Source organism: Perognathus longimembris, chromosome 4 (assembly GCF_023159225.1).
Source record: "Perognathus longimembris pacificus isolate PPM17 chromosome 4, ASM2315922v1, whole genome shotgun sequence".
Lineage (NCBI taxonomy): Eukaryota > Metazoa > Chordata > Mammalia > Rodentia > Heteromyidae > Perognathus > Perognathus longimembris.
The window spans coordinates 25,095,967-25,121,241 of record NC_063164.1 but is presented as its reverse complement, the minus strand read 5'-3'; the positions used below and the strand labels follow the sequence as shown (position 1 = coordinate 25,121,241).

Below are 25,275 nucleotides of genomic sequence, written 5' to 3'. Positions count from 1 at the left end.
TGTGTCCATGTCCTGTTATGCAAACAAAAAAAATGCTACATAAATCACAGAGTTATCAAGAGAGAATAGAAAAATGTGTTACCATTAAGTTTAACAATCCTTAGAAATAACAAGAATCTGTGTTAATGAAAGGGAATTATGTACAGCAGGGAACAATGGACTCTGGAGTAAAGCAAGAGTAGAATCTTGCTGATAATTTTTTGCTGTGTGGCCTTGGGCAAGCTACTTAACATTGGGCTTTAGTTTCTTCACTTATAAATGAAATAATACTATCTCAAGGGTTGTTGCCAGGGCAAAAGGAAATGCATATCAAACCAGAGTGCAAAGCACATAGAGAAGACTGAATAATTACCAGTTATTATGACTTAGTGTAATTGTCCATGATATATACTGACATACACATTTTATATATGTATATGACATATGCATGTATGTATGTGATATTATTTCTACGTGCCCAGTTTGTGCATGCTTATGTGTGCTGTTCCTAGGACATGAACTCAGGGTTTGGGCACTATCCCTGCGTGTTTTTGCCCTAGGCTTGCACTCTACCACTTGAGCCACAGCTCTACTTCTGGCTTTATTAGTGCTTGACTGGTGTAAGAGTCTCCCAAGACTTTGCTGCCTGGGCTGGCTCTGAACTGAGATTCTCGAATATCACCTGCTGATTAGGTTGATTATAGGTGTGAGCAATTGAGCTGGACCTATTTGCCCAGGGTTACAGAATGCTTTAATCTTCTTTGGCATTAGAAAAGTGTGAGGCTTAATCAAAGATTTCTGTCTCTCTTTTTCTGCAGTGCTGGGGCCTTATATCAGGCACTTACTTTACTGTTATGGTATGTCCCCAGTCCTGAAGATTTCTTCACCTCATCCATTTTACAAGCTTAAAAGATATATGAAAATAAACAAAACAATTCACATTTTAAGGTTTTCTTTGTATTTATCACAAGGCTTACCACCACTTTTACATGAAAGTAAATGTATACAGTTGTTTTTTTCAGTGCTAGGAATTAAACCCAGGGCCTCATGCATGCTAGGCAAATATTCTACCACTGAATTGGCCTACATCTCTAGCCCCTAAATACAATTCTGTCAAACATTTACACACAATATACAAATTTGAAGCTGACAAGTTCTTTGATAACTGTAGGACATAACTTTAAATATTATGTCAGATTTTTTTTTGAAAGAGATAAGGTTTATAAGAGATTACTCCAATGTAATTTTGTCCATGCGGCATTTGAAGCAAAGCAGGGTTCCTCAATAGACCTTTCAGCATATGGATGGTTCCTCTACTGCCTGGGCACCCTCTGTGACAGCTTTGACACACTTGGCCATTGTCTGTGAGGCTCTGCTAATTGAATCTGAAAGATAGTTAAGAGAATGTTTGTTTTCAATACAACTTTTTAAAAAGCACACAGTAAAACTTTAATATTGCACTCACTCAAAAAGGTCTATAAGACTTGGGCTGGGAATGTGGCTTAGTGGTAGAGTGCTTGCCTCGCATGCATAAAGCCCTGGGTTCAATTCCTCAACAGCATATAAACAGAAAAAGCCAAAGTGGCGCAACAGAGTGCTAGCCTTGAGCAAAAGGAAGCCAGGGACAGTGCTCTGGCTGAGTCCAAGCCCCAGGACTGACAAAAACCAAAAAAGGTCTATAAGACCCTATACAATTATATGTAACCAACAAATTCTAAAAAAAAAAGCTCCATATTGGCCAACTACTTTTAGTAACTACCTCTAGCAATAATGAATCATTTAAGAGCTAGGCAATATACAACTTTATTACTGCCAAAAATGCCATGTGCTGGTGACTCACACCTATAATTCTAGCTACTCAGGAGGCTGAGATCTGAGGATTGCAGTTCAAAACCAGTCTGAGCAGGAAAGCCCATGAGATTCTTATCTCTAAAAGCCTGAGGAAGAGCTATGGTTCAAGTGGTAGTGTTAGTGTAGAGAATAAAAAGCTCAGGAACAATATCCAGACCCTGAATATACATCCCAAGACTTGGCACTGTGTTGTGTGTGTGTGTCTGTCTGTGTCTTTAAAATGCAGGCAAGCTGGGCACTGGTGGCTTACACCTATAATCCTAACTACTGAGGAGGCTGAGATCTGAGAAATGCGGTTCAAAGTCAGCCCAGGCAGGAAAGTCTGTGAGACTCTTATCTCCAATTACCCAGCAGAAAACTGGAAGCAAAGTTGTGGCTCAAGTGGTAGAACCCTACTAGCCTTGAACAAAAGAGCTCAGGGACTGTGCCCAGTGCCTGAATTCAAGTCCCACAACCACACACACACACAAAAGTCATATTGTAGTATCATTACCGAGAAAAAGTTTACAAAGTTTAGGCACATTTTATACTTTTTGGATTAATAAAAAATAATATTGCCAGGTACAAGTAGCTCATGCCTGTAATCCTAGCTACTTAGAAGACTAAGTAGAGAGAAACAAAGTTCAAAGCCATCCCAGGCAGACAACTCTGAGACACTCATCTCCAATTAACCGGCAAAATGTCTGAAGTTTAGGTATGACTCAAGTGGCAGAGTGCCAGCCTTGATTTCAGAAAAGCTAAGTGAAAGTGTGAGGCCCAGAATTCAAGTCCTGGTACTGACATTTAAAAAGGAAAAAAAAAAGTGTACATATGTGTTTTATGTATGTATATATGTCCCTGGAAGATGAAAAAAAAAAGTCTGTTTTTCTTCCTAATTTACTTGATTGTTGTTTTAGAGGTGATATACAGCAGGGTTACCTTTACATACATCAGGCAATAAGTACCTTTCCTTTCATAGTGTCACCTGTTCCCTTATTCCCTTCCATTCCCTCCTCCCATCTTCACCCATGAGTCACACAGTTCACTTTTCATCAATGTCCAGTGTGCTCCACTGCTGCACTTTGAAATAAACATTTTAGTTTGTTTTGTTTTTGTTGCAAGTCCTTGGGCATGGACTCAGGGCCTGAGCACTGTCCCTGGCTTCTTTTTGTTCAAGGCTAGCACTCTACCACCTGAGCCATACCTTTAACCTGGCAGCTGCTAGTTATTTTGGCAATGGGAGCTTCACAGACTTTCCTGCCCAGGCTGACTCTGAACCATGATCCTCAGATTTTCAGATTCCTGTATAGCTATAATTCAGGGATGAGTCACAGTACTCTGCCTGCCAAAAATCATATAAATAAACTCCTGGGGCTGAGGCCATACCTCAGTGGTACAGCAATTACTCAGTATATATCTGATGCCCTACATTTGATGTCCAGCATAGCAAAATGGATAATAAATAAAGTGGTATCTAGTCTTACGTCCTTTTTCCCCCCCTTTTCCTTAGCAAGACTGGCATTTGAACTTAGGATCTTGAGCTTGTTAGGCAAGTGTTATACTACTTCAGCCACACACCAGACTTTTTTTTGCTTCAGTTTTTTTTTTTTTTAAAGATAAAGTCTCCTATTTTTTGTGTAGGTCTGGCCTCTGTCTAGGATGCTGAGAATCCTCTAACCTTTTGCCAATAACTTCCAGTAGCTGGAATTGCAGGCCTATTTAGTAGGTTAAGACATGGTCTAACTTTATTTATTTTTTCTACCTGTTCTAAACCTAGAGTCCTTCTAATCTCCACCTGCCGAGTAGCAGGCATATGTCACCATGCCCAGCCCTTCTGTATGTGCTCAGACAGGAAATTATCCTAAACACTACATCATTATTTTAAGTATTTTTGTTTATTTGTTTTGGTTTTGTTGCCAGTCCTGGGGTGTGGACTCAGGGCCTGAGCACTGTCCCTGGCTTCTTTCTGCTCAAGGCCTAGCACTCTACCTCTTGAGCCACAGTGCCACTTCCAGCTTTTTTCTATATATGTGGTGCTGAGGAATTGAATCCAGGACTTCATGTATACGAGGCAAGCACTTTTTCCACTAGGCCATATTCCCAGCCCTATTTTAACAACTCTTTTGAAATCCGCAGAAAAGAAACTTTAGTATTCCCTAAAAATATTTTTTCCAAACAATTTACATCAGAGGCACTGGCCCACATTTAAAGATTTGACTTTTTTTTGTAGGTGGTGGTTGTATGGCTTGAACTCAAGGCCTGGGCACTGTCCCTGATCTTTTTCGGTCACTCTACCACTTTCAGCCACAGTACCATTTCTGGTTTTCTGGTAGTTAATTGGAGATAAAGAGTCTCAGGGACTTTCCTCTGCAGGCTGGCTTTCAACCATGATCCTCAGATCTCAGCCTCCTGAATAGCTAGGATTACAGGTGTAAGCCATTAGCACCTAGCTAAGATTTGACTTTTCTTTTTTTGCCAGTCCTGGGGCTTGGACTCAGGGCCTGAGCACTGTCCCTGGCCTCTTTTTTTTGCTCAAGGCTAGCACTCTGCCACTTGAGCCACAGCGCCGCTTCTGGCCGTTTTCTGTATATGGGGTGCTGGGGAATTGAACCCAGGGCCTCATGTATACGAGGCAAGCACTCTTGCCACTAGGACATATCCCCAGCCCAAGATTTGACTTTTCTATCTGTAATTCTCAGAAAAAAACTTTGCTGCTACTTACCACTCAAAAATTCTCCCCAAACGGCTACATAAACAGTAATTTTATTTACAGTAGTAAAATCTTAAATCTAAAATCTACTTTTTGTGGATTCTTTTTTTGGGGGGGCCAGTCCTGGGCCTTGGACTCAGGGGCTGAGCACTGTCCCTGGCTTCCTTTTGCTCAAGGCTAGCACTCTGCCACTTGAGCCACAGCGCCACTTCTGGCCATTTTCTGTATATGTGGTGCTGGGGAATCGAACCCAGGGCTTCATGAATACGAGGCGAGCACTCTTGCCACTAGGCCATATCCCCAGCCCTCTTTGTGGATTTTGATTACATTTCAGAATAAGTGCTGGAGCCTATGCCAAGAATGTATAAGGCTCTGGGTTCAATCTCCAGCTTTGGAAAAGAAAGAAAACAACAAAAAGCAAACATTACAATATAATTATATTAGTTCTGGTGTTTGAAAATATTCAGATTAAAAGCAGTAAATATGGGCTGGGGATATGGCCTAGTGGCAAGAGTGCTTGCCTTGTATACATGAGGCCCTAGGTTCGATTCCCCAGCACCACATATACAGAAAACGGCCAGAAGTGGCGCTGTGGCTCAAGTGGCAGAGTGCTAGCCTTGAGCAAAAAGAAGCCAGGGACAGTGCTCAGGCCCTGAGTCCAAGCCCCAGGACAAAAAAAAAAAAAAAAAAAAAAAAGCAGTAAATATGTCAGGTGCTGGTGGTTCACGCCTGCGCCCCTGGTTACTCAGGAGACTAAGATCTGAAGATCAAGGTTTATAGCCAAGGCTTACAGCCACCTGGGAGGAAAAGTCCATGAGACTCTTCTCTCCAATTAACCACCAAGAAGCTAGAAGCAGAGCTGTGGCTTAAGTGGCAGAATGCTGCCTTGAGCAAAAAAAGCTTAGGAAAAGCACCTAGTGGTGGTTTAATACTAAGTGGGGTTCTTTAATTCCTTCTCATGTTTCCTATCTGGCAGTCATGTTGATAGTTACCTGTCATGTAGAAGTCTTTTATAGTTAGCTGAGGTGGAACCAAAGGATCAGCAAGAATTTGCTGGTTCACTAGCTGCAAAACAAACAAACAAACGTAAGAGATCAAGTAATACTGAAATTTAGTACTATTACACTGGTAGATATACCATCATGAAAACTATACGTAAGCAAACCTTAGAGAGCTCATTTGCTTGTTGAAAGTAATTGGCTCCTTCAACATCATCATATCGAACAAGATTTGGAGAGACCTCTTCTAATCGGTTCCTCACTTGATCCAGAGTCTCATATGGAAGAGTCATACCAGCAATCTATAACAGAGCAGATTCACAATAATGACACAAGCTTTACTACTAAAAAATGTTAGACCAGAGCTGATGGTAATGGCTCCTATAATCCTATAATGGCCTATAATCCTAACTTCTCTAGGGGCTGAGACCTGAAGATCACATTTTAAAGCCAGCCTAAGTGATAAAAACCTGTGCAACTCCATCTCCAAAAGCTAAACTAGAGGTGTGGTTCAGGTGGTAGAATGCCATCTACAAGCAAAACGACTGAGCAAAAATGAGGGCTTGATTTGATTTCATGTCCCAGTACTGAAAAAAAGTAAATAAGCCAGATACCAGTGGCTTATGCCTATAATCCTAGCTACTAAGGAGTCTGAGAGCTGAAGATTATAGTTCAAAACTAGCCTGGGCAAGAAAGTCCACGAGACTCTATTCTCCAACTAAACACACACCAACAAAACAAAACAAAACAAAAAACCCCCAAGAAAGCCAGAAATGTACCTGTGGCTCAAGTGGGTTTGTTTTTTGTTTTTTGTTTTTGCCAGTCCTGGGGCTTGAACTCAGGGCCTAAGCACTGTCCCTGGCTTCCTTTTGCTCAAGGCTAGCACTCTACCACTTGAGCCACAGCACCACTTCCAGCTTTTTCTATATGTATGGATCTGGGGAATCGAACCCAGGGCTTCATGTATATGAGGCGAGCACTTTACCACTAAGCTATATTCCCAGCCCCTGTGGTTCAAGTGGTAGAACACTAGTCTTGAACCAACAAGTTCAGGGACAGTGCCGAGGCCCTGAATGCAAACCTCAAGACTAGCATCAAAAATAAGTTAATTAATAAAATAAAAGTTAAATTAAAAAATAATAAAATGTCAGGGCAGAGCTAGCAGTGTATTCAACCCTTTGCACCAACAAACATATAAACAAAAAAAAATTAAAAATGTTTAAACTAGCCAGGAAACAGTGGCTCATGCCTACTTAGAAGGCTAAGATCTGAGGATGAAGCAAAGGCAGGGAAAGTCCATGAGACTGTTATGTCCAGTAAGCTACTTAGAAAAAGCCAGAAGTGGCATATGGCTCAAGGGGTGGAGTGCTAGCCTTGAGCAAGAAGCTCAGGGACAATGCTCATGCCAAGTTCAAGCCCCAGGACGGGCACACACAAACACAAAAACGATTAAAGTATCTTTCATTTTTAATATAGTATATTTGTTTTATATAGTCATTAAACATTAAGTGCATTGCTTTTATGTATTAATATTACTAATAAAAATAAAATCAACTGTCAACTGGTATCTGTCAGTAGATAATGAATTTTTAAGGAACCATCAAATGAGGAACAAAAATGTCAAAAATTCTACTTCAGGGCTGGGAATATGGCCTAGTGGTAGAGTGCTTGCCTCTACTTGAGCCACAGCATGCATTTCTGTCTTTTTCTGTGAATATGGTGCTGAAAAATTGAACCCAGGGCTTCATGCATGCTAGGTAAGCACTATACCACTAAGCCATATTCCTAGTCCTTTATTTTTTTTATTGATTTTTTTTTTTTTTTTTGGCCAGTCCTGGGACTTGGACTCAGGGCCTGAGCACTGTCCCTGGCTTCTTTTTGCTCAAGGCTAGCACTCTGCCACTTGAGTCACAGTGCCACTTCTGGCCATTTTCTATATATGTGGTGCTGGGGAATTGAACCCAGGGCCTCCATGTATACGGGGCAAGCACTCTTGCCACTAGGCCATATCCCCAGCCCGTCCTTTATTTTTTATAAGAAAAAGAGTTTATAAAAAGTTTTTTAGAAAAATCCATAAAGGACAAATCAATAAAAACATTAATTTCAAATCTGTTCTTTTTTTTCCTTATGCCAGTATCATGGTCATCAATCTGTGCTTAGCGCCTCTCACTTGGCTTTTTTGCTTACTTTTAATGCTCTACCGTTTGAGTCACACGCCTCCAGTCTGGCATTCTGCTTGTTAACTGAAGATGGGAGTCTAGTGGACTCTTCTGCTGGGGCTGGATTCAAACTCTGACCCTCTGATCATAGCCTCCTAAGTAGCTAGGAAATTACAGGTGTGAGCCACCAGTTCCTGGCTTCAAAATCCCATTTTCTGAACACAATTTTACCTGTTATCTACACAAATCCTCTTTGCAGTTCAGACAATATATAATATTTTAGCTTGAAGATTACTTTTTAGAATTTTTTTTTTGGGGGGGGGCAGTCCTGGGGCTTGGACTCAGGGCCTGAGCACTGTCCCTGGCTTCTTTTTGCTCAAAGCTAGCACTCTGCGACTTAAGCCACAGCGCCACTTCTGGCCATTTTCTGTATATGTGGTGCTGGGGAATCGAACCCAGTGCCTCATGTATATGAGGCAGGCACTCTTGCCATTAGACCATATCCCCAGCCCACTTTTTAGAAATTTTTATTATCTTTAAGGAGTTGTACAAAGCAGTTGCCTTTCAGCATAGTAGTTTGTTTATATGTTAGTCATGGGGCTTGAATTTGGGGCCTGGACACTGTACTATCCCTGAGCTCTTTTTCCTTGAGGCTAGTGCTCTACCACTTTGAGCCACAGTACCCCTTCTAGTTCTGTGGTGATTAATCAGAGAAAAGAATCTCCATAGACTTTCTGGCCTGGACTGACTTTTTTTTTTTTTTTTTTTTTTGGCCAGTCCTGGGCCTTGGACTCAGGGCCTGAGCACTGTCCCTGGCTTCTTCCCGCTCAAGGCTAGCACTCTGCCACGTGAGCCATAGCGCCGCTTCTGGCCGTTTTTTCTGTATATGTGGTGCTGGGGAATCTAACCTAAGGCCTCGTGTATCCGAGGCAGGCACTCTTGCCACTAGGCTATATCCCCAGCCCCGCCTGGACTGACTTTGAACCATTATCCTCAGAACTCAGCCTCCTGAGTAGCTACGATTACAGGTGTGAGCTAGTAGCACCCGGCTCAGTTTATGAATTTTACTAACCTAACATGGCCAATAATCCTTAAGCAACACTACTAAGAAATGTCTCAAAAATAATACCTCAGAGAGAGCTCTTAGAATTTTCCAGTCTTCTCTAGCCAAGCCAGGTGGTGTCACTGCTACTTTAGTCTGCTGAGCTCTACCCTCAGTATTAACGTAGGTAGCAGACTTCTCTGTGTAAGCAGCTCCTGGGAAAATAACATCAGCTATGGGAGCTCCAACATCACCATGATGTCCTACGAAAAGAAAAGAAAATGATGCATTGTATTTTACTAAAAAATACTGATTAATAAGCCAGGTGTGTGGAACATATCTGTAATCAAAGGACTTGGGTGTTTGAGGGAAGGAGACTCTTCAGTTTAAGGTCATACTATGCTATACACTGTGTCTCAAAACAAACCAACCTCTATTTCCCCAAATAAATGGATTACTGTAAGACAGTATAAAACTTTAAAATCCCAATTTTATAATTGACTACAAAAGAAATATAGAGTGTCGTGTAAGCTATGCAATCAATCTACCACTGAACTGAAAATAAAGGCTTCTAACTCTTATTTTCCACTCTATAATTACAAATTTTTTTAATTAAAAGGATACAGTACTGGATACAGTACTAGATGAATACTTAAAGTCCATCTTATCGACAGTGTTAAGATATTTAGTATCTATCTTCCTATTTTGTGTAAATGCAAAAATATGTATTTCACACATATATAATGGACAGATATATCATGCGTACAATAGGAATAGTATTTACAAAGTGGTAATGCTTAGACATGCCCATTAGTGGAGGTATGTGAAGTTTAAGATAGGAGTCTAACAATAATAATAATAAAAATGACCCAAAGAAAAAAATGTAGAACAATATTCTAAAAGACTATCATCATCCACTAATATTTTTATAGAATCAATGAAAGAAAAGGTTACTCAAAAGAGAACCAGTTGTTTATGCCTGTAAATCTTATTCATAGGAGGCTAAGATCTGAGAATCATGGTTCAAAGCCAGCCCAAGCAGAAAAGTCCATGAGATTCTTATCTCCAGTTAACCACCTAAAAGCCAGAAATGGAGCTGTGGCTCAATGAGCAGAACACTAGCCTTGAACAAAAAGGCTCAACACAGAGGCTTAAGTTGAAGCCCCAAGGCTGGCACACATATACACGTACACGTACGCACACATACATGTACACACACAAACACAAACACACACACACACACACACACACACACACACACACACACACACACACAGAAACTTTAGAAATAGACTTCAGGGGCTGGGGATATGGCCTAGTGGCAAGAGTGTTTGCCTCGTATACATGAGGCCCTGGGTTCAATTCCCCAGCACCACATATATAGAAAATGGCCAGAAGTGGCGCTGTGGCTCAGGTGGCAGAGTGCTAGCCTTGAGCAAAAAGAAGCCAGGGACAGTGCTCAGGCCCTGAGTCCAAGCCCCAGGACTGGCAAAAACAAAACAAAACAAAACACTAGAAATAGACTTCAGCTAAACGAAATAAAATTTCGTAATACTGTTAGGTCTCAGTATAATTTTACTATTCTTTTGGGGCCACTGGGGTTTGAGGTGCCACTGAGTATTGTGGTTGTATTGGACTTTTTATTTTTTGTGCCAGTATTCAGGCCTGAACAGGATCTTACATTCTTGCTTAGTTTTTTCCACTTGAGGCTGATGACCTATTACTTGAGCCACACCTCCACTTCTAGCTTTTTGGTCAGGCTCTTGGATTTGTCTGCCCAGGCCAGATTTGAACCTTGTATCTCAGCCTCCTGAATAGCTAGGATTACAAGCATGTGCCACTGGCACCCAGCAGGAACATGATTTTAGTATACCACTTTGGTTTAACTATATCAAACTAAAGTTATACTCTATAAGGCATCTCATGTCAATAAAAGCCTAATATAAATTGTTTTTCATGTATAATTACAGAAATTTATGCAACACTGTTATCTGTATAATACTTGGGACTACACAACAACTCGTCTATACCAGGAGAATTTAATTACATTTACAATGAGCAGAACTAAAAAAAAAAAGGGGGGGGAGAACCAAACCTCAAAAGCCACACATTTCTGGTTTTTTTGTGCTGGTACTCAAGCCTGAACTCAGGCCAAGCACTATACCTCAGCTTTTTTGCTCAAACTGGGGCTCTACTACCTGAGCCACAATTCCACTTCCAGCTTTTTGCTAGTTAACTGGAGATAAGATAATCAGCCTTTCTTGCCCGAGCTGGCTTTAAACCATGATCCTCTGGTCTCAGTCTCCTGAACAGTTAAGATTACAGACATGAGCCACCAGTGTCCCGCCCAATCCACACTTTTCTACATTAAATGTAATTCATTATAGTAACTATGCATGATTTACATTTGAGCAATAAAGAGATCAAAGCAAAAGGATTGACTTTTAGAATCCCACTTGGGCTACAAAGTAAGTTTAAGCTAGCCTGAGCAACAAAATGAGACTTTGTCCCCACTGAGCATGTAGCTCAGTGGTAGCAGAGTTTTCTAATATGCCCAGGCCCTGGGTTTGAGCCCCACAAAACAATGAAAGGTTAATTCATTACATGTCCTGTAACGAAGGACTTAAATAATTTTACACTGCTTGTATAAAAGTGATTCAAGAGCTGGGAAAGTGGCTTAGCAGTAGAGTACTTATCTAGCATGCATGAAGCCCTGGGTTTGATTCCTCAGTGCCACATAAACAGAAAAAGTAGCACTGTGGCTCAGGGGCTGGGGATATGGCCTAGTGGCAAGAGTGCTTGCCTCGTATACATGAGGTCCTGGGTTCAATTCCCCAGCACCATATATATAGAAAATGGCCAGAAGTGGCGCTGTGGCTCAGGTGGCAGAGTGCTAGCCTTGAGCAGAAGAAGCCAGGGACAGTGCTCAGGCCCTGAGTTCAAGCCCCAGGACCGGCAAAAAAAAACCAAAGTGATTCAATAATATAACAATATAAACATTCTTTGAAAAGTTGACTGTTTTTCTTTGTTTTACTATGTAGTTCAGGTTAGTGTTGAATTTAAAATCCTGAGGATTGTAAGTATGTACTCTATAAGTAAGATATAATTTAACTTAACTATTCCTGCCAATATTTGGATCACTTCTAATTTTCTATGTCTCAGTTATTAAGTAGTATATGGTAATAATAATACTTAGTAATGTCAACTTTGACATTATGATAACACCTATAGACTGGCTTCAAAAATTGGCTGGGGGGGGGCTGGGAATACGGCCTAGTGGCCCTGAGTTCACGGCCTAGGACTGGCCCCCCCCCCCAAAAAAAAATTGGCTGGGAGGCAAACTTCAAAGGAAAACATTCAGTCAACCAAATATACTGCCAAATAGTGTTTTTGAAACAGTGAATACTCCATAAACACACACACACACGCACACACACGAGCATAGGCTCACCTCAATGGTATGTGCTACAATTCCTAGTGCTAAATAGTTTACTAAATACCATGAATCAAAGGTGGTACAAGGTGGGAATGGCGGTGCACATTTTGAATCCCAGTACTTATTAGGAGGTTGCAAGGGTAATTCAAGGCTAGCCTGTGCTACATAATAAGACCCCATGTCAAGGAAAATAACACACACACACACACACACACACATTTTCTTCTGGTTTTGGTGTCACAGGTGCTGTTTACCTTGATAAACAATGAAGCAGTCCTTTGGTAAGTCCTGTCGTGTGATACAACCTCCATCTGCTCCCAGCAGAAACAGCATTTTGGGAGGGTGCTTTCGAATTGCTTCTACCCCAGGTTTATAGCCAAGGTCTAAAGCAGCTACCTGGCTCGCAATCCTGTTAAAAAGTTACAGAGTTTTAGAATGCTATGTAAAAAAAATTAAATGCACTGTGTGGGCAGGAATGAAATAGGAAACTGGTGGACAGTAAAGGAAGGGGTAACATTGTCATAAAAAAGAAATGTACTCATTACCTTATTTATGAAATGGTAACCTCTCTGTAGAAGAACACCTTACCACTACCAAAATGAGCAGGGCACTGGTGGCTCATGCCTGTAATACTAGCTACTCTGGAAGGTGAGATTTGAGGATCTCTGTTTAAAACCAGAAAAGGTCTTTGTAAGGCCTCATCTCCAATAACTTCTCAGAAAAGGCCAGAAGTGGCTCAAGAGTTAAAGCACTAGCCTTGAGCAAAAGAAGCTCAGGTCTAGAGTTTAAGCCCCAGAACTGGCCACAAAACAAAGAAGAATATAATAAAATTATTTTTTAAAAATTAAATGTGATTCTTAGAATCACAGTTTCTTTTATATGCAATGCTATTGCAGGCCATTTTCTAGCTAAATACAATATACTTAGGACATTGCATGTTTCTCTAATTTGTTTTCTAAGATACTAGGAGCTGGGTGCCAGTGGCTCACACTCATATTCCTAGTACTCAGGAGGCTGAGAACTGAGTCTCAAAATTCAAAGCCAACTTGGGCTGGAAAAGTCCACGAGACTCTTATCTCCAATAAACTACTCATTAAAAAAATAAAAACAATTTTTTTAAAAAAGGGCTTGGAATGTGGCTTAGTGGTAGAGTGCTTGCCTTGCATGCATGAAGCCCTGGGTCCAATTCTTCGGTACCACATAAACAGAAAAGGCTGGAAGTGGCACTATGGCTCACGTGGTAGAGCACTAGCCTTGAGCTAAAAAAAGCTCAACACAGCACCCATACTCCAAGTTCAAACCCCAGGACCTAGACCAAAAACTACAAACAAACAAAAATACTGGGAAATGAGTTCAGGGTCTTGTAGAGACTAGCCAAGTTATATCACAGAGCTACTCAAGCCCTCTTAACATTATCTCTTCATGAGATAACATGTAAAAGAATATAGTAATTCTGGAAACTTTATGTCAACTGTAACTGCTTTAACCTCAATTCTCATTCAATATGGTACTAAAACAGACATTAAATCAAACATACTCATTAAAGAAAAATTCTACAATCTCAAAAACAAAATGGGCCAGATATAGTGGTACTTGATTATGATTTCAACACTCAAAAGACTGAAGCAGGAGGATTTCCAGTAACCTTGGATTGCATAGGGTTACTGGAACTTTCTAACAGGTGGATTTTTTTTTTGTATAAACATGTGTAATAATAACCTTTAAAACAATAACCCTTAAAAGGATGATATTTAAAATAATTCTACTTTGAACAGTAGGAGTCTTTTTTTTTTGGTCTGTTGTAAGGCTTGAACTCTGGGCCTGGGTGCTGTCATTGAGCCTCTTTGTGCTCAAGGCTAGTTAGTGCTCTACCACTTGAACCACAGCACCACTTCTGTTTTTTGAGTAGTTAGAGATAAAAGTTTCATAGGGACTTTTCTGCTGGCCTCGAACCTCAATCCTCAGATCTCAGCCTACCACGTAGCTAGGCATAAGCCACTGGCACCTAGAACAGTAGGGTTCTTTTAGATTAGTTGCTGTTGCTAGTTTTCTAGAAAAAGTATACATTATGAGGCTCCATAGTATATAACATTAGTAAATTGGTACAACCTTTCTAATACAAATTAGAAACATGTATCAACGGCTTCAACAATACCTGGCTGAGCTGGCACTGATAGCTCACCCCTGTAATCTTACCTACTTAGGAGGCTGAGATCTGAGGATTGTGGTTCAAAGCCAACCCAGGCAGGAAAAGTCCATGAGACTTGTATCCAATTAACTATCAAAAAGATGGAAGGTGCTGGGAGCAGGTGCTCATGTCTATAATCCCCAAAGACAGTATCAGGCCCTGAATTCAAGTTCCACCAGAACCAGCACTAGTACCAAAGTATGCCTACTTCTAGAGATACTTCTACTTTTAGGGTACTAAAGAAATCACCTAAACTTTAGATATTGCTATACTATCACTTCTTCCTTTATTATTTATCATTCTTCCTTTCATTTTTCTTCCATCCACTTGTTAATTCATTGGTGCCAAGCCGTTTCACAGGCAAGGGAAGCAATCTACAACTGAGCTAGACTCATAGCCATTCACTGGATTATTTCAAAATTCCTTTAAAAAATTATTACTATTAACTTGTAGAATGTACATGCTAAAAAGAAGAAAAAAGATTACTTACAGAGAATGAGGGACCAGCAGGACCACATTTTATATGTATATGAAAAAGTCATACTTAGAGGAGAACAATGGAGAGGCACACAAATGGAAGTAGAGTGAACAAATGCAGTAATGATATTCAATGTACGTTACATAAAGCTTGAATTATGTAACTTGAGAGTAGGGATGAGAAAGGGGAAAAAGTCAGGAGCATGATGGAAGGGATGAAGATACATTTTACTCATTACCTCACTTACGGAATTGTAACCTCTTTATACATCTATTTAAAAATAATTTGTTTGTAAAACTATTGAAAAAGGGCTAGGAATGTGGCTTAGCAGTAGAGTACTTGCCTAGCATGCACATGAAACCCTGGGTTCGATTCCTCAGCACCACATGAACAGAAAAAAACAGAAGTGGCACTGTGGCTCAAGTGGTAGACTGCTAGCCTTGAGCAAAAAGAAGCCAAGGACAGTGCTCAGGACCTGAGTTCAAGCCCAGGGGTGGCCAAAAATAATTACTGAAAAAGTCATACTGTACTCTAGTATTGTGTATAATTAATATGTTGGCAAATAATTACTATGGGTGGGGAAAAAGTATATGAAAATATTTACTTGAGATATATGAAAATGAGAGCAAGGAGCTAATGACTCACTCATATAAAATCCTAGCTACTTAGGAGATCTGAGAATAGAGGTTCAGGGCATTCTTGGCAGAATTTTACCTCCAATTAATCAGCAAAAAGCCAGAAGTAGAGGCATGGCTCAAGTGATAGAGCACCAGCCATGTGGGAAAATCCAAGCAAGAGCAAAAGGCCTTAACTAATCTTAAGCCCCAGTACTAGCAAATTAAGCAACATGGGGAAAAAACAACAACAACATTAGATTACCATAAAAATATTTGGTACTAGCTCATAGAGACAAAGCAGGTATAGTGTACATCTGTAATCTCAAAATTCTAAGTTCAAGGTTAGCCTCGAGTATGCAATAAGACATCCTTTACTATAAAACAACAACAAAACAGTCAACTTTTCAAAGAATGTTTAGCATTGTTATATTATCTGGAGAAATCACTTTTATGCAAACAGTGTAAAATCATTTAAGTCCTTAATAACAGGACATTTAGTGAATACTTTCTCCTTTTTTGTTGTGTGGGGATAAAACCCAGAGCCTGGACATACCAGCGCTGGGCACACAACTGCTCTACCACTGAGCTACATTCCAGTCCTCAAGCTGGCTTGAACTCACTTTGTAGCCCACACAGGCCTTGAAATCTCTATCGTTTCACCTCCTGAGTGCTGGGATCAAAATCATGCATCACTACCTCAATGAATTACATTGAACACAGACATGCTATTTATCTGAATTTGACAGTGGAAAAGATTGAGTATATAGAAAATTTAAAATTTTAGTGCATAAAAAATTAACAAACCTATGAAGGATATTCATAACTTTCCAATCAGCAGGAACACCACTAGTCACGCGAATCTTCTCTGCGTGAATCTTCTGTGCAATGCTAGAAACAGTGGCAAAAATAGCTGCTCCATCATTTCTCTGGAGTGCAGAACTACCTAAAACCACCATTGGTTTTTTAGCATCCTTTAAGACCTATTAAAAAAAAAAAAACCTTGATATAAAAGTCTTGCAAGTAAACTAAACTCTAACTATATAGCTGCCCACAATGCAAAGGATTGGCATATAGCTAGGCATGATGATGTACACCTGTAATTTTAGCACTGGGAAGTCTGAGACAGGATGATCATGAGTTCAAGGTCAGTTTGGGCTACACAGCAAGATCTTGTCTCCCAAAAAACAGAAAAAAAAAACCCAGAGAACTTTTTTTTTTTTTTTTTTTTTGGCCAGTCCTGGGGCTTGGACTCAGGGCCTGAGCACTGTCCCTGGCTTCTTTTTGCTCAAGGCTAGCACTCTGCCACTTGAGCCACAGCGCCACTTCTGGCCGTTTTCTGTATATGTGGTGCTGGGGAATTGAACCCAGGGCCTCATGTATACGAGGCAAGCACTCTTGCCACTAGGCCATATCCCCAGCCCCAAGAGAGAACTAGTTTTTAATAGCATCAAAGAAAATAAAAAATAGCATACTTGTGGCAGGCACTGGTAGTTCATACCTACTCAGGAGGCTCAGATCTGAGGAACACAGTTCAAAGCCAGCCCAGGCAGGAAAGTCCATGTGACTCCTATCCGCAAATAGCTACCCTAAAACTGGAAGTGGAGCTATAACTCAAAATGGTAGAATGCTAGCCTTGAGCAACAACAACAAAAAAGTATATTCTTTCTCATTTCAAAGAATGAAAGAGCAGCCAGGTGCTGGTAGCTCATGACTGTTAATCCTAGCTACTCAGGCAGCTGAGATCCTGCAGATTGAAGTTTGAAGTGAGCCAGAGCAAAGTCCACAAGGGTCTCCAAAATACAAAGCAAAAAGCTAGGCTGCTACTGTGGCTCAAAGAGTAGAACAACAGCAGAACAAGCAAGCCAATCAAGCATGAAGTCCTGAGTTCAAACCAATAATGATAGTTAGAAAACAAAAGGAAAATGGTATGACATGTACAACCACAGTATTTTAGACTATTACCAACTATTTTATCAAGAATAAAACAGACATTCTTTAGCAAACAAGATCTCAAGAAATTAGGTAGCTAATTTAAAGAAAAATAAACCCAGAAATAAATTAATGAATTACATAAGGAACTGAGAAGTGAAGGAAAACACATAGAACCAAGTACCAATGGCTCATACCTATAATTACACCTACTTGGCAAGTTGAGAGCTGAAGGATAGGACTTTGAAGCCAACGCAGGCAGAAAAGTTCTTGATAGCCTTATCTCAAATGTAGACAGCATGGGCTGGGAATGTGGCTTAGTGGTACAGTGCTTACCTACCACATGCAAAGCCCAGGGTTCAATTCCTTAGTACCACATAAACAGAAAACGCCAGAAGTGGTGCTATGGCTCAAGTGGTAGAGTACTCATCTTGAGTTAAAGAAGCTCAGCTCAAGGATAGTGCCCAGGCTCAGAGTTCAAGCCCAGGACTGGCTTAAAAAAAAAGTACACACACAGGGCGCTGCGAATATGGCCTAGTGGCAAGAGTACTTGCCTTGTATACATGAAGCCCTGGGTTCGATTCCCCACCACCACATATATAAACGGCCAGAAGTGGCGCTGTGGCTCAAGTGGCAAAGTGCTAGCCTCGAGCAAAAAGAAGCTAGGGACAGTGCTCAGGCCCTGAATCCAAGGCCCAGGACTGGCAAAAAAAAAAAAAAAAAAAGTACACACGCACACACAAGAGCAAAAAACCAGCCTAAACAGAGTGAGTTCAAACACTAGTACTACCATGAAACAGACTAAAATATGTAGGATAAAAATTTTTTTCTTTGATGAATTACATGGTAGAAACAAAAGTTCATCTACTAGTGAGTTACAACTCCAGCTCTGTGCTTTACTTTCTTCTATGTTCTTTTCTGCTACTGCTAAAACTTCTAATCATAACCACTGTTATTACAAAACTAGTAAACTTTAAAAATAAGGTTTTTAAAAAGAATAATGGTAGATACATATAACTTGAGATCACCTGGCTGAATGAATGGCTGCCCGAAGCAATGTCTTGTAGAATCTGGGGGGAGTCTCCCAGGTGATCATATGTGTATGTGAGATCCACTGGACTGCCTATAAGGGCCACTTTTAAATCATTATGAAGCCAGCTGAAATAAAAACAACACTGTTTTTAGAGCTAAGTAAGTAAAACACAAATCTATCATCTATTTACAACTAGAAAATGTTAAATACACTTAAGAACTCACAGAATACTTAACCTTAGCAGACATAATTTACATAAGAGTGTTGCAAAAATATATGCGAAAGAAACTCAATGCCTTGATTTGGTACACAGGAATAATAACTGTAAATGCTAACAACGACAGAATAACAAGTGATTTGAAGTTTTAATTTTGCAGTATTTATATAACATTCAAATATCTTTCTTATTATCTATTAATAACAGTTCATGTAAATATGTACACAGTAAACATATGTAAACAGCTCATGTATATGTTATTTGCAAACAACAACTACAGATATACTTACTTCATAAAGTTGTAACTGACTACATATTGTGGTTTGTTCATAGTGCTCATTTTTGTTATCAGGAAGTAATAAGCAGCTACCTCTTTTACTTTAAATAGTTTCCCAATGTAGACAATATATTACATGATTTTGTGTTTTAGTAAAAACAAAAAAAAGGGGGCTGGGGATATGGCCTAGTGGCAAGAGTGTTTGCCTCGTATACATGAGTCCCTGGGTTCAATTCCCCAGCACCACATATACAGAAAATAGCCAGAAGTGGGGCTGTGACTCAAGTGGCAGAGTGCTAGCCTTGAGCAAAAAGAAGCCAGGGACAGTGCTCAGGCCCTGAGTCCAAGGCCCAGGACTGGCCAAAAAAAAAAAAAAAAAAAAAAAAAAAAATTGGGGCCAGGCATCGGTGGCTCATGTCTGTAATCCTAGCTACTCATGAAGCTGAGATCTGAAGATCAGTTTGAAGCCAGGCTGGGAAGGAAAGCACTCCTCAACAAACCCATGGCAAGAGTGGCATGCACTTATTATCAGTTACTTGGGAGTGGAAGAATCAGGGTTCCAGGCCTGACTGGGGAAAAAAAGTTCATGAATCTCCATTCCAACAGAAGCTGAGTATGGTGGCATTTTGCCTGTCACTCCAACTACTGTGGGAAAAAGGAATATACTAGATGTGTGGCTCAGTAATAGAGCACCTAACTAGCAAGTATATGGCCCTGAGTTCTAACTGTAGTACTGGCATTCCAAAAACAAAGCTGACAAAACCCAAGGCCTGAGGCTGGGAATATGGCCTAGTGGTAGAGTGTTTGCCTCATATACATGAAGGCCTGGGTTTGATTCCTCAGCACCACATATACAGAAAAGCCAGAAGTGGTAGAGTGCTAGCCTTGAGCAAAAAGAGCTAGGGACAGTGCTCAGGCCCTGAGTTCAAGCCTCCCCCCCCACCAAAAACAAAGCCAAGGCCTGAACATTCAGGAGGCTGAACCAGATCCAGAGGATCATGGTTCAAATGTATTTGAAAAAACTGGCTCAGGGACAGAACACAGGCCCTGAATTCAGCCCAGGCACAAAAAGAAAGAGAGAAAGAGAGAGGGAGTCAGTCAAGACCAATTGTTCCTAAGTCTATAATTACAAAATAAATACCTGCATTATTAGAGAGAGAAAGAAGAGGAGGAGAAAAAGAGAAGAGGAAGGGAGGGAGGGAGAAAGGAAGTGAGGAAGGAAGTAAAAAAAGAAAAAAGGAGGAAAAAAGGAAGGAAAGTAGGTTGGTTAATTAGTTCAAGGCCAACCTGGAAAAAATTAGTGAGACTATCTTGAAAACAAAACAAAACAAAAAACACTAGCAGTTTAGCTCTAGTGGTAGTACATTTAACTAGAAAGCAGGAGGCTCTGGGTCAATCCCCAGTATTGTATAATAAAAGTTAATTAAAGAGACGGCATGGTGGTAGGTAGAAGGTCAGATAGACCTGTATAAAACTATCTTTCAATTAACTTTAACACTAGTAATCAACTAAAATATTATTTGTTATATAGCAAGCGAAACAAGTCACATACTTAAAAAAACTCTCTATATATTACTAACCTCTTTCGAATTCTAGCATTAAATAGTGGTGCTTCAAACCGTGGGTTTGTACCAACCAGAAGGATTACATCTGCTTCTTCCACACCAGCAATTGTAGTATTAAGGAGGTAATTGGAACGCAAATCTGTACTAGAAATACAATATTTAAAATATCAGTTTTGTTTAAAGCTGAAAATCCATGGAATATACTATCATCAAATGCATGGCACTCCCCCAAAATTTCACGAAACATGTGTACATTAAAAAAGACTTCCAATACCTATTATTAACTAAATCTCCTAAATTCTCCTTTAGCTCTTGGTTTGATTTTGTTCTTTAAGTAAAACTGTATTGGTGACTATTTTGGAGAATATATTCTATATTACATATTGATTCACTAATACCATAAATGTGCTTTACACTAACTGTGTTTTACACACAATTGTAACCGAATATATTCTATATTACATATTGATTCACTAATACCATAAATGTGCTTTACACTGTGTTTTACACACAATTGTAACCGAAAGGAGTAATGTGAGCCTGTACCATAGCTTATTTCTCACCCAGCTCCAGCAGTGGGGAAGATCTCTTCAGTACATAAGATGTCAGAGTCCACTCTATTCAGTATATCTTTCAGAGCTACTAGGGATTCAGCATCCACCAAGCCGCCTGCAATTGCTGCCACCTCCTTGCCTTGGAAGCTCTGCAACTAGAAATGGATGATAAGGAAATCATTAACAAATCTATACAGTCAGCAGACAATGAGTTGCTCAAAAGAAAGAATAATCACTTTTATGTACCAAAAAGGAACAAACTTTTAATCTAATCTAAAAGTGCAGGGCTGGGAATGTGGCTCAGTGGTAGAGTACTTGCCTAGTATGTATAAAGCCCAAGCCCTGGGTTCGATTTCTCAGTACCACATAAACAGAAAAACCAGTGGTGCTGTGGTTCAAGTGGTAGAGCGCTAAGCCTTGAGCAAAAAAAAAAGCTCAGGAACAGTGCCCAGGCCCTGAGTTCAAGACTGGCAAAATAAAATAAAATAAAATAAAAATAAAAATAAAAGTGCAAGCAGTAGAGATGCATGTGAGGCAAAGCTAGTTAATAACCTCATCTTAGAGGGAAGTCATATTTAGGAACAAAGGAGCTGAAAAAGGAGTTCTAGAGAATGAAGACTATGGAGTCACAGTTACCTGAAATGTAGCCACTTCTGAAGTACTATCCCCTCCAGGCCTGAATTCTGTGTCTACCTTGCCTTTCTCTAACCAGAAAACTATTCTGTTTTCTTTGTTGGAACACAGGCTTCATTCATGCTAAGCACACATATACCATTGGGAATGACCCAATTCTCTCCACTTTTAGTCTGACAAGATCACATTTATACTCAGGATTTACTTAAAAACAAAAAACCAAACATCTTATTGGAAGGCATCTTGATACTCTTAACTAGAAGGTAGGTCTACTACTCCTATGTGCTCTCTCTAATCAGCCCACAAATGGTACCTACTTAATGTTTCTTCCTCTAATATAACATTATGGGAGGTAAAGATATTGTGTCAGTGGTCTTTATATTCCCATATGTAGCATAACAACTGATAAACAGTTCTCAAAAACTATCAACTGGGGGGCTGGGGATATGGCCTAGTGGCAAGAGCGCTTGCCTCGTATACATGAAGCCCTTGGTTCGATTCCCCAGCACCACATATACAGAAAATGGCCAGAAGTGGTGCTGTGGCTCAAGTGGCAGAGTGCTACCCTTGAGCAAAAGGAAGCCAGGGACAGTGCTCAGGCCCTGAGTCCAAGGCCCAGGACTGGCAAAAAAAAAAAAAAACAAAAACAAAAAACTATCAACTGGAAGATTAATTATAATCTTTATAATACAAGACAAGGAAGCAACCCATTCACTAACTTATGGCAAAGCTACTTCTTAAAAATCACATGCTAGTTAGTCTATATTTCTTTCCTTCTCTTTCACTTCTTTCCTTTTTTAATTTTTAAAACTTTTACCATTCCAGCTACACGAGAGAGTGCATCCTCCCAGGAGGTATGGGTTAAAAGTCCTTTTTCATTTCTGACCATCGGCTCAGTAAGTCTCTGACGTTTCAGCCCATCATAGGCAAATCTAGACAAAATAAACCACATCATTTATAGAATCTCACTAAAGAAGCAATTATAATTCATTGTTGGTAGTGGTGGTCATGGGGCTTGAACTCAGAGCCTGGGCATTGTCCCTGAGCTTTTTCTTTTTGCTAAAGATTAGTACTCTACCACTTGAGCCACAGTAACATTTCCAGCTTTTTCTGAGTCTTATGGCCTTTCCTGCCGAGCCTCCTGAGTAGCTAGGTTTACAGGTGCAAAACAACAGCACCAAGCTAGCAACTATAATTTTTAGGTTTAAAAAAATTTATAAATCTATAAAATCTATAAATGTTAAAGTGACAAGTAGAATAAAATCTCTAGATATTACTATTCCACAATTTTTTGGAAAGGAAGTCAAGACTGTCTTATAAACATCTCTTAAAACCAAACTACCACCTAATAAGATCTGATTTGGAGCTGGAGGTGTGACTTAAGTGATAAGAGCATTACCAGCAATCCAGAGCAGAGCCCTAGATTGAATACCCTGCATACAAAAAACAAGTTTCTTAAATTTCTAACCTGAGTGAATAATCTTAAAACTTACAACAAAAAATACATGATCACAACCAGCAGGCACAATGGCTCAAGCTTGCAATTATAATTACTTAAGAAGTTAGATAAAGGGAATCAGACTTTTTGTTTGTAATCACAACAACAACCAGAAAAACAGTACACACACAAACCAAAACACCTCCACAAAAACAAAATGATCAAAAGACTACATATCAACCAATGGCTTGGTACCAGTGGCATGCACCTGTTAGCCCAACCATGGTGAAAGCATCAGGTAGACTGCAGTCCAGATCATAAAGACCCTTTCTCAAAAATAATAAACATAAAAGGTCTGGCAGAGTTGTAGTTCAAGTGATGGGAGTACTACTTAGTAAGTGTGAGGCCCTGTGTTCAAACCCTAGAACTACCAAAAAATATCCCCCAAAACCAAACACATAGCTGAATAGCTAAGTCATTGTTTATAAAACTTGAGTACTTCTATTTTATTGAGATTTTGTTGTACAAATTCCTATATTTAACATGTTACTCCACCTCAAATTCTCTAGGTGGAAGAAAAGTGATTTATCTCCAAATTACTAGGAAAACTAGCGATACATTCAAAATTATTTTTTCCCATTCTGTATATAAAACCTCAGACTTAGCCAGGGCTGGTGGCTTATACCTTTAGTCCCAGCTACTCAGGAGGCCAATACCTAGAGCATCAGTTTGAAGCCAGCCTGCACAGAAAAGTCTCAAAAGTCTATCTCCACAAAAGTCTATCTCCAATTAACAGACATAATGCAAGGCTGGAAGTATGGCTCAAGGGTTGAATGCCAGCCATGAACAGAAAGTCATGCCATGCATGTGTGCACAGGAGCACATACTCAGTATCACAAAAGACGCCAACTCATAGGAAATGTGTGAAAGGTAGCGTGGCACTGCTCTTTCTAGAAAGGACATGACAAAGAGCATTAGCCTAAAATATACAGTACCAACTAATATTTCAGTTCTAGGGATTTTTGAGTGAAATTTGTCTGTACCCTAAAACATGGGAGTTAGATGAGGCACAGCAAAATTATTGTAAAGCCTGTAAATGTATGTAAATTACATCAGAAAATATGCATCTGTTAATAAAACATGGCTTGAGGAAAAAAAAAAGTCATGCCACAGTGCCAACTAATATTTCAGTTCTAGGGATTTTTGAGTGAAATTTGTCTGTACCCTAAAACATGGGAGTTAGATGAGGCACAGCAAAATTATTGTAAAGCCTGTAAATGTATGTAAATTACATCAGAAAATATGCATCTGTTAATAAAACATGGCTTGAGGAAAAAAAAAAGTCATGCCACAGTGCAAAACCTGGAGTTCAAGCTCCAGTATTGGCGCCAATAAAATAAATAAACAAGTAAATACAAAATCCCTCAGATTTCCATAATATTATTTTCATTAACTAATTTTCAAATTAAGATTCATAAAAATTATTATGTAATTATTTCTCATCAAATACAGAAGTTCAGTAAGACAATACCGGGTTTTATCAGAGATCCACTCTTCATTGATGTCCTCATGCATTCGTGGCAAAATCCTCATCACCTCTCCAGTTCTTGTGCTAACCACAATATTACTTCCAACTGCATCCATTACATCAATGGATTCTGTCTTTCTGAGAAAATATACAAATATGCCATGTTGTGAGAATAAAGTTTCTGATAGCTGATTTATCAAAACAAAAGTCTATCAATTCTTATTCTCAATTTCAGAAAACTAGCACTAAAAATCTCCATACTGTACATGTATCATGTAAATTCTTAATGTGATAAAGCCTTTAAAACTAGTTCCTGACAAGGGCCAATTTGAAGGGGATCCAACTAGTTAAATAGAGACTATATATTTTTTTGTCAGGGCTTGAACTCAGGCCCTGGGTGCTGTGCTGTCTCTGAGCTTTTCTCCTCAAGGTTAGTGCTCTATCACTTTGAGTCAGAGCTCCACTTCCACTTTTCTGGTTATTAACTGGAGATGTCTCAAAGATACCCCCCTCCCCACTCCCCCAAGCAGGCTTTGAACTTCGATCTTCATATCTCAGCCTCCTGAATAGCTAGGATTACAGGCATGAGTGATCAGCACCCAGCTTATTAGTTATTTTGACAATCAAATTGCCCCAGCCAGGTAGGTGTAGGTGGCTCATGCCT

At 39.8% G+C, this 25,275-nt stretch overlaps 1 protein-coding gene across 1 annotated transcript in view; it reads right to left on the bottom strand.

Annotated features, from left to right (window-relative positions):
• Positions 1 to 914: 914 nt before the first annotated feature.
• Positions 915 to 25,275, bottom strand: part of Ndufs1 (NADH:ubiquinone oxidoreductase core subunit S1) — a 33,194-nt gene continuing 8,833 nt past the window's right edge. The window contains exons 9-19 of the mRNA XM_048344895.1: positions 24,615 to 24,749; positions 22,463 to 22,577; positions 21,022 to 21,167; positions 20,474 to 20,602; positions 18,395 to 18,524; positions 16,242 to 16,417; positions 12,409 to 12,563; positions 8,806 to 8,981; positions 5,685 to 5,819; positions 5,512 to 5,584; positions 915 to 1,364 (exon numbers count right to left, since the gene is read on the bottom strand). Of these exons, the coding sequence (XP_048200852.1) occupies positions 1,273 to 1,364; positions 5,512 to 5,584; positions 5,685 to 5,819; positions 8,806 to 8,981; positions 12,409 to 12,563; positions 16,242 to 16,417; positions 18,395 to 18,524; positions 20,474 to 20,602; positions 21,022 to 21,167; positions 22,463 to 22,577; positions 24,615 to 24,749 (1,462 nt within the window). The 3' untranslated portion in view covers positions 915 to 1,272. The remainder of the gene's footprint in view (positions 1,365 to 5,511; positions 5,585 to 5,684; positions 5,820 to 8,805; positions 8,982 to 12,408; positions 12,564 to 16,241; positions 16,418 to 18,394; positions 18,525 to 20,473; positions 20,603 to 21,021; positions 21,168 to 22,462; positions 22,578 to 24,614; positions 24,750 to 25,275) is intronic.